Source organism: Festucalex cinctus, chromosome 1, assembly GCF_051991245.1.
Source record: "Festucalex cinctus isolate MCC-2025b chromosome 1, RoL_Fcin_1.0, whole genome shotgun sequence".
Lineage (NCBI taxonomy): Eukaryota > Metazoa > Chordata > Actinopteri > Syngnathiformes > Syngnathidae > Festucalex > Festucalex cinctus.
This window is the reverse complement of record NC_135411.1, coordinates 67,346,267-67,356,419: the sequence shown is the minus strand read 5'-3', so window position 1 is coordinate 67,356,419 and position 10,153 is coordinate 67,346,267. Positions and strand designations below refer to the sequence as shown.

The 10,153-nt window shown below is 39.4% G+C and overlaps 1 protein-coding gene across 3 annotated transcripts in view; it reads right to left on the bottom strand.

Moving 5' to 3' along the window:
* Positions 1-4,581: 4,581 nt before the first annotated feature.
* The window catches only part of tnk2b (tyrosine kinase, non-receptor, 2b), a 276,182-nt gene continuing 270,610 nt past the window's right edge, over positions 4,582-10,153 (bottom strand). For all 3 annotated transcript variants that reach the window (XM_077504399.1, XM_077504381.1, XM_077504389.1), the window contains 4 exons: positions 9,317-10,153; positions 6,706-6,801; positions 5,363-5,493; positions 4,582-4,655 (listed from right to left, as the gene is read on the bottom strand). The exon at positions 9,317-10,153 is cut by the window's right edge and continues 285 nt beyond it. In XM_077504399.1, coding sequence (XP_077360525.1) covers positions 5,365-5,493; positions 6,706-6,801; positions 9,317-10,153 — 1,062 coding nt within the window. In that variant the 3' untranslated portion in view covers positions 4,582-4,655; positions 5,363-5,364. The remainder of the gene's footprint in view (positions 4,656-5,362; positions 5,494-6,705; positions 6,802-9,316) is intronic.

The following is a 10,153-nucleotide window of genomic DNA, read 5'->3' as shown; positions in this document are numbered from 1 at the left end:
ATTTATGGAAAAACTCAAATGTTTTTACTTAGCATCAAATACTGACCTGTATGCTTCAAGTTGCTCTAATCCTGTAGCTTCAATACTGTCATCAGCTAATTTTAATTATGAGCTCCAAGAGTGATGATTGAATGAAACGTGGGATTTACTAAAAATAAATAAATAAAAATCCTAATCCAGGCACCATGATATCCCAATTAAGCAGTAAATTCATATTCCACACAGATCAAAGATGACGCAGAGGAAAGAAATGAGGAAAAAAAAGATTCATAAACTGGGAAAAAGAGGTGGGAAATAATTATTTCTTTAGTAAAAAAAAATACATATAAATCCGGCAGCATTAACTTCCTGTGAACATTTCCATCAGCCCTGGAGGGAGGAAAAAACAAAAACATCTGTTCAGTTGGCATAGAAGGAAAAAACTGGGGAGCAAACACATACAAAGTGACATTATGACATACTTCTGTGTCTAATGGATAAAACTGTGAGGGGAGAGAACAACAGCAAAAACAATACAAAACATATTACAAATATGCCTAACATTTACAGAAGAGTTGTCAAACATCATTGTGACTTTGGGTTGATCATCACACCACAAGGTTCATCGCAGTCCTTCAAACACCAGCTCAACTCAAACAAAATTGCTGTGGAGGCCACCAAACGTCAGACAGGTGTGCAAAAAAGGACAACTTGCTTCTTTCCGAAAACTCTCCAATCCAAATGCTTGACATTGAAAATACTATTGAACATTTTTGTCTTTCTCTCCATGTATCCCAAAGAGATACGACGCTAAATGACGCACACATTGGTGTAGATGGTTTGTACAGCAGCCTTATTGCACATGAGAAGGTCTTCACTGACTCGTCATCCAAAAATAAGCACATAAATGACATATACTTTGAACATATCTTGAAACCTGGTCGCCACTGTAAGCTCCATCTGACTGACAGTTAGCACTCAGACGTGTTGGATATTGTTTGTGGACATGTGGAAGGCGGGTGTAAGTGTACATACACGTTTTAAAATGATTATTTTGAGAGATGGCAAACCATTGAGGGGGGTCTGAAAAGGAGGATGCAGGCATATTGTTTGTGTTTTGCTGACCACATGAAAGTGAATTTTAGAAGCTGAGTGTACTCTAGAAACTCTAGTCTTCTATTTCCTTTTCTCTTTGAACAAAAGGCCCAAATATTTACCATGTGGATTGAGTTCCATGGTTTATATACTGGAGGCTCATTGTGAGGGATGTGATTGAAAAATAAATCAGAGGTTATCATATAAATTGATGACTTTTTCCATCAGTAATGTGACCTGTACAACTCAACTGAAAACTTTTCAAGAGGGGAAGTAAAAAAATAAGGTAGATAATGAGGTTGCACGTGTGCATGCTCTTAAAACTGGGAAAGTGGTGTGTTCATAATGAACCAAATCACATGCTACATGTCACATGCTGAAAAAAAAATTCTTCAAAAGATGTTGACAAACCTCCAGTATGTTTTCCAAGGAAAAAAAAGGAGTTGGCCGTGTTCTTTTTGTGATGAGCAGTGTTGTGATTGCACTATAGAGGAAACATACCTTTCAGGGTGATGGCTATTTTCACGTACGTGTTTGAGAGTGAGATGTTTATTTTCTTTTCTTTTTGGATAAATGTAGCTTTGTATGAGAAGGGGATAGATAGACAGTCCTTGGTAATGTTGTGCCATATTTTCTCCACTAGACGATGACTACCTTCAATGTGCTCCATTGTAAATTTTACACCTTGAAAATACTTTTGTACCCTTCTCCTGGTATCTCTGAACAATGACGTCCCTCTGATTCTGTGCAAGCTCTCTTGCGCTGTAAGATGTGACTACAAAATTGAAAAGCCTGAAAAAAAATAAAATAAAATGATAAGAAATAAATAATGACGAAATTGATTTTGCGTTAATCAGATGGACACTAAATGGTGACATGTGTGTGCTGACTCCCATTTACCATGAGTTGGACACAGCCACATTCCAGTTATGAGGGTGTGCACACTTTTGCAAGTACATTATCCACATTGTTTATTTGTACTTGATCAGGTTTAAGGTCAGTCATGGGGCAAATGTTTTAAAATGATATATATTGGTCTCAAATATATGTGACAATACAAAACTGGCATTTGGCCAGAGGTGTGCATTAGTTGTCGTTTGATGTAATGAGAGGGTATAAAAGACAATAATGTTACCAGTATCAGCTCTTATTATTGGACATAGCCTTGGCAGATAAAAAGCTTGAGAACCAATTTCTGGGAGCTCGTTAAAAAGTGAATTCTTTGACCACGATGTCCACTGATCTTAACTTGGAATTAAAACCAATGCACTCACATAAAAGTGGCCTGGCCACAGTTAAGCTCTTTGTTTTGATGTGGTCGTAACTTTCGTTTTTTTTTTTTTTCCTCCCACCATTCCACTTTCCTGTGCACAGCCAGTATTCATAATAGTGTCCATGTGCCCCTTTATAACACTAAGCAAGTGCATGTATTTCTTGTACAATGTGGCCTGCCCTGCACAAATAAATAGACGTCTCAGAGGTACAGTTCAAATCTCTGAAATTTGGTTCAAGACCAAATTGCTTTTAAAAGTGCCAATGCATATCCAGTGGAGGAGGTTGGCTTTTAACCTATGTAGGCAGTCCATTAAAACTGACTTCAATTGAGACTTAACACATTTTTGATGACCTTTTGGTAAAGTTGGAAGGTGTGAAGATTGTTCTTCTGGGCATGCTGTTCAACTCATTATCACCTTCCACGGTCCCTTCCAACAGGACTTTTTAAAGACTTGAAGAAAAGACCAGAATATGTCTCAGCAGTAATTGCATGCAGCATTCTTATCAGAGTCTGACAAGAGTTTGACACACAAACCTAACAGTGTCAGAAAAGTAGGATTGTTGTCATGTCTGCTTTGGGCAACTCATACGAATTGTTAAGAAGTGGAGCAAATTCTGAACAGTCCAAAGATGACAAACTTCTTTTTTTGCTCTACAAACATCAATTCCAAGTTGGGGTATCGCGTACAAAGTAAATAAAACCAGAATACAATCATTTGCAAATGCTTTTCAACTTACAGTCAATCGAAACACTGAAAAGACAAGATATTAATGTTCAAACTGATGACTGTTTGAATGTAATGCCTGAAACATAACACCCCCCCCCCCCCCCCCCCAAAAAAAAAAAAGACACACACTGATGTGAAGTGGTCTGATGAGTCCACATTTCAAATTGTTTTTTGGAAATCATGGACGTCGTAGGAAAAAGGATAATCCGGATCGTTATCAGCGCAAAGTTCAAAAGCCAGCATGTGTGATGGTCTGAGGTGTGATCGTTTTGTTATGTTTGTGTCGATGGCATGTGTAACTTGTGCATCTGGGAAGGCACCATTAATTGTGTAAGGAATGTACAACTTTTGGAGCAACCTATTTTATGTTGACATCCAAGCAGCGTCTTTTTCAGGGACATCTTATTTCAACAGAACTATGCCAATGCACACTGTGTATGTATGTGTTACATGTTACATCAGTGTGGCTTTGGAGTAAAAGAGTGCAGGTACTCAATATTTATGCCAGCAGTACAGACCTGTCCCCAACTGAAAAAGTGTGGCACACTACAATGGAGTTCAGAGACTTTTGAGCAACTAAAGTTGCATCAATTACGAATAGAAAACAATTCCACCTACTAATCTTCAACATTTAGTGATAGTCAGCTCCCAAATGCGTATTGTGGTTTGTTAAAAGATGATGTAATGCAGTGGTGAAGATGCCACTTTTCCAACTTTTTTTTGGAATGCGTTACAAGCAACTAGGGCTGGGCGATATGTCCAAAAAATAAAATCTCGATTTTTGCAGTCTTTCAGGACAATTACGATTTTAATCGATTTTAACCTAATAAATGCAACAAACGTTTACTTAAAGGTTTCAATTCTTCAAAAATAATTCCTGTGCAAAATGTTCAGACACCAGTAACGTATACTGATTCTAGATTAGTTTCAACATAATTAACATTCATAGTTTGTGTTTAAATGCCACAATTAAGTAGTTGGTAGCTATTGTAAACATGTTTTGTAAACCACCCATCCAGCATTCTGCCACTTGTGCAAAATTACAACACATAAAAGCATTTGGATGTAACAGAACATGAGAACAACAGCTTTTAATCATCTAGAAGACAAAATTTGATTTCACGGTTTAGCAAATTTTCAACGATTCGATTTTTTAAAATGACAATGTATCGAATTAATTCGATTTATTGCCCAGCCCTACAAGCAACAAATTCAAAATGAGTAGATCATGGATGGATGAATGAAAGAATATTAGCACAAAAAATATATATATACGGTATATAAAATGTTATCACTTTGAACATGAAACATCTTGTCGTTGTAGTGCATTTAACTGTTAAATGCACTAAAAAAAGACAAGTTAAAACATAGGTAAAAAAGTTAGCCAATCATTGTATTGTGTATTTATGTAGGTTTTACGCAACGTCCCAACTTGATTAGAATTGTTGTTTGTATTTCAGAGTTGTGCTTTCATACTTCAATCACAGTCTGAAGAGTCATACAGGATGGTCCACAGAGGTTTTATTGAGGATGAAGTTCCAATCACAACTCAGCAGCCTGAGATGTTTCCTTTACAGTCTGCAAAAATGTGGAAGCTTTGAATTAGATTTGGTGGGGGTGGGGTGGAAATGAAAAGAAATACACAATCCAAAACTCATTTCAACGCGAGTTATATCACCTTGACCGACAAACTTCAAATTTTTACTTTTGATAGAGCACAAACATTTTAAGATTACAACGGAACATATTTTCTGTATGCCCCTTGCATGTTTTTTTTTTTTTTTTTTAACTATATGTTCTCATAAAAAACTTATTTGATACAACAAAATAAATAACCAACAACAACAGCACTCTACCAAGGACAAACTATACTGAACATGCACCTTTCTTGATTTATTCTTACTGAGCAGTACAATTCCACTCCAGTTTTTTTTTTTTTTTTTCCCCACCCGTGATATAGCATTTGATATGTTTACAAATATTTTCCCGGGACATATTTTTTTCTCAGTCTGTCCCAATCCACCAAGCTTAGCAGGTTTTCTGTGTTCCTCTCTACATTCTTCACTCCCCCATACGTGTTTTACTACCTGTTCGCTGTAGTGGTAGCTAGCTACGACGTCTCTGTGGGCTTTTTTTTTTTTTTTTTTTGTCCTTTTATGGCTGAAGTTTACATGATGTATGTATATGAAGAACAACTTGAACAACAAAGGGGATACAGACCCAGGGAGCAAAATACTGCTTGAACATAGTTTCCTAAACTTGCACTGAACCAAAGTGAGCGGTACCTCTATTGTGTTGTGGATCCATAGTCATCCAACATGTGAGTGCCGGCCACCTCCAGGTTCCAGTCACACATCTCCAGCAGCTTTAGACACTCGGGCCTGCTCCTCAGACCCAAACAAAACAACTGCTCCACCTACGGGCGAACAAAGCACTGATTAAAACTCCAAGCAGAACTTGGGGGAGGGAGAGAGCATGATTTTTATTGTCAAACATAACAATGGAAGTATTCATTTGCTTGCAGCGCTCACAGAGCACATTTGAAAACTGCAAATCCACGATCATTGTTTGGATTGAAAGCGAAACCTCTTGATGACCTTTTTCTTTATCTTCTAAAGTTTTTGCTAGTTATTAAGAAACATTTAATTGCTCCCTCCAGTCCTCCACTATCCACACATACCTTTCATTTACAGTTTGGAAAATGGATGGATGGAAGCTGCACAGCAGTGGCAGACAACAAGAGAGGAGGGAACGGCAGAAATATTTACAACTTGTTCATCACAGCCGCAATGGCCTTATTTTCCCGCAAGGATCAAGAAAGCCCCGTTATAACCTAAGAGGAATCCACTTAGAAAAAAAATGGCAAACATCAACTTTCAATGACTACCTGTTTGCAGTTACAGCATGCTGTACATAAAAATTTTATTACTCGGAACGGCGCAAGGGTTGACCTGGAATGCAGCAAACAGGATCTCTGTGGAGCAGCAAAACACTTTACCAAAGAGGACTCCACTTTCCTCACTGCACCACAAATGTTACCTCATTACAACGGGACTTTATTTTGATGGATTCTAATGAGTCTACAATATACTCGGGGTTGTTAATTAAAAACAGTTTTAAATCTTTTGTGTTTGACATGGGAACTTTGACTTTATACAAAAAGCAATCAATTATGTCTGAAAGGTTAATGATATTTCCCTTGGTTTTCTGAAAATGTAACAATTATGTGAACTGATGGAGAAAAAAACAGACTGAATGATGGCAGTCATGCTCTTGATGAAAAAGATATTGATAGAAGCATGAATCAGTAACTGTCAAGGACATATCAGGACACACCCCTCATATTATATTATATTAGAATAATGAAGATTATTGGTAATGCTGCGTGGTGAATGTAGAAGACAGGTAGTGATTGAATATCCGGGTAAGGAAAAGGGAAATTTAGTAAGAAGAAAGAAAGGAAAGGCGTTATAAGTTTATCTGATTGTTTTGTTTTTCCATACTTTTCTGATATAGCATAAGGAAATTGTTGTAGAATTTAAAGTTGTAATTGGAGAATTCAAACGTCATTCATTTTTTTTCTTTAACTGAACATTCTGTATTGCATATTAATAACAAATGTTCTTACCTTGAGGTAATGCACAGCTTTCTGAATATTCCAGCTGTGGTTGTGGAGGGCAGTTTGGCATTCTTCTAACGTTACACCGTGAACTGCCTCCTGCACCTGTGTGACAGAATCACACAGTCAAATCAAGGAGAACGTATAATTAAACAATTACAGTGATACCTCGGTTTACGAACTTAATTGGTTCCCAGAGAGTGTGTGTAAACCTAAAAGTTCTTCTTCCGAACATTTATTTCCCATAAGAAACCATTAAAATGAGAATAATCCGTTCCCAGGTCCCTATAAAACATAATTTTCTACTAAATAAGCCTTAAAACTACACAAAAATATACCTTATTTTTATTATTTATTTTTAGTATTTTTTATTGTATTGTAATTAAAGAAATAAATTGTACTGTATAATAAAGTCGTTTTACTTTGTGATGGTAGTTCTTAAGGATAGTAGCAATGGTAGACTTACTTCATTCGCGAGCGTTTCACCGCGTAGAGTGTTTATGGAACGGTTGTCGCTCATTCGCACTTTCGTGCTCACCGGAGCGGAGGAGGTGTGTCCCTTGGTGACAAGGAAGTGGAGCACTTTAGCGAGTCAACAAGTGAGCACCGTCAACTACTTTCACCTCTTTCCTGGGACTAAACAGCCGTGGCACAATTTTCTCCTTTTTTGAGGTACGTGATGGCACTTTCGCTTTTTTTAGTGGCGCGAACTCCATTGACTACAATGCAAACGCGCCGCCGAATCGCCGTCCCTCGCTGGTAAGCATTAGGCTTAACACTAGCCTGTGGTGGGGTCTTTTTCGGTCCCATAATAGCAAAAGTACACTCAAAATGTCTATCAAACACAAACCGCGTCCGCACTAAAAGAAAGGGGGTGACGAACTGGGACGCCGTGAGCGTGCGTCAGCTTCTTGTGGCCGCCACCGTGGTGCTGTTCGACCGCATGGTTTGGTTCCTCCGCCGAAAAGTAGTTCGTCAGCCGAGACTAAATTTTCGCGAATTTAATGTTCGTGAGGCGGAAAGTTCGTGAGCTGAAGTGATCGTGAGCCGAGGTATCACTGTACATGCAGGCACTTTTTGCACAAATGATTAATTCAATAATCTGCTGGCTAAAGACCACTTTTTTTCCAGGCTGAAACCAGTACAACACCTCTACTTTTGAGTAGTCACTGATACCGATACCAAATACCAACACCACAATGTACTTTTTTTATGGGAAAAAAATATATATATATATATATTTTTTTAAAGAGACATTGATGTTGTGTCACCTAGTAGTCAACTAACAGAATGCAATGATTTATTTATTTTTTTAAGTACGTGCACGACGGTGACTCAGAGAAGCAAAGCTTCGCTAGCCTACCAGCAATTACTGCCAATTATTATTTGGAGTGAGCGGGCAGCGCAGCGAGCAGGAGCTGCTAGCAAGAACCAGCTGTAGTGACAATTGGGAGAAGCTAACAAAAGCTAGCGAGAGCAAAGCAGAGGAAGACTAGCAGTGCGAGTTCGAATAACAGGACTGCGACGACCACCTGAAGGCCCCAGCTGTGGAAGGTAAGCGGCGGTCGACCCATTGGGTCAGACATTAGCTGCAAGCACCATCAGAGGCTAACTACATTTGCAAAATTCTTCTCCTTGGGGTATCCATAGCAGAAAAATGGCAGTGCAACATGTCAGCCTCTTGTAAGGCGCGGTACATTGATCTGAATATATGACTGGATAGCCGATAGGCCAAAACTTTAGAGGCCGCCATATTGCTCCCCCCAAGAAACGTTTCTCGGCATACGATCCTATACATTTACATTTACCAAGTTGGAATACATTTAAGACAGTACTTAGTAGAAACAGCATGATTTATGATGTTTTAAAATTGTTCAACATAAACAAGAGGACTTCAGACATTTTACAACTTGCCTTAAATACTTATATATTATTAATGTATAAATTATATGCTTAATGTTTACAAGAGGAAACTTGTATTTAAAAAATAAAAAAATGAAGAATTATAACTAATTCAACAAAAGAAGCATCTGCTAAATCTAATATTGGGGTCTATGGATCTGAGTGATAAAATGAATAAGGGGGTCTTCAAAGCAGCAAATACTGTAAACTTGTTAATTTTATTCTTATTTTTAAACTTATTAAAAAATAGTGACCAAACCGCCAGAAACCACTCTCCCCTGGCCCCGGCCCAACACTAACTGCCTACGAGGTGTATATGTCTAATTTGTATGTATACCGCATAGTTTATACAGTAGTCTGCTATCAAGATGGGAGGAGCAAGATGGCTGCCTTGTCGCTTCAACGGCTTGCAAGGCGTGTATGGGCTAGCGGCTATCCAGTCATATATTCAGATCAGTGGTACGGCGTGACATACGTAATACGATTCCTAGACCTACGATTATATAAAAGAATGTGTTGATGTGATGGAACACATTTTTTTGGGCATATTTTTTATATTAATAGTGGGGTTTTTTTAATGAATGAATTATTAGTTTACCACTAGATGACACTAAATCCTACACACTGTCTCTTTAAAGAAAGACCTATACATCCCAATTTTCCTAAAAGATTGCATGAAATTAATGACAATTGTCTTTTGTTCTCATTTCAAATTTACCACTTTGACTTTGTCAGCTGAGTTTTCCAATCCGTCTGTCCTGGGACAGTAAGTGGTGCCTGCTGGTGCTGTCAAACCTTCTGCACAAATACCAGAGAGACTAACTGATGTCTTCATTCCTGTCCGTGGTCCAAGATTGCCATTATTGTTGGAGGATAAATTAGTCTTCAGATCAGCCAGTGGGACAATCCCCTGCCCCTGGAAAGTGCTGAGCACCATGGGCCGGACCGTAGCAGTGTTAGCTTGCCCGACGTGTCTGCCCTCCACAGTGCTGCCAGTCAGGCTCTCGGCCTCCCTGAAGAAGCGGTCGTATTTGTCAAGGTAGGGCGGCCTCTCTGGCAGAAGGTAATAGTGAGTGTGACTGACTTTTCGCCCGTCCCGGACTATAGGGAGGATGCAGGGCCCCTTGTTTGCAAAGTCCTTCCCCTGTGACTGGATCACTTTGGGTGCAGCATATTTGGGATCTGAGGCAAAGCTGTGCGTAGTAGGCATGAATTTACCTGGTGAGGTGGAGAGGTAGGAGCTGTAAGTGCGTGTTGTTGAGGGACAGGTGCTAAGGGCGACTGGCATGGTAGTGGGACTGACAGAGTAGACTCTCTGCAGTGGGGAGCCCACTTCCAGGCCTTTGGGGCTGGGAGTCCTGGAGCCAGGCTGCGACAAAGGCTCCCTCGGAGGGATTTGCGGCGGCGGGCCCTGCTCTGAGCTTGAAATGTCTTGGGTGATGTCGAGCGGGGTCGGGGACAGAGACAGGTCCCTCGAGCAACGAGCAGAGGAGTAGTCGCCCCTTTTAATTGGGCGAGGGGGGATAGGGACACGAGGAGGGATCTGGGGTTTGTC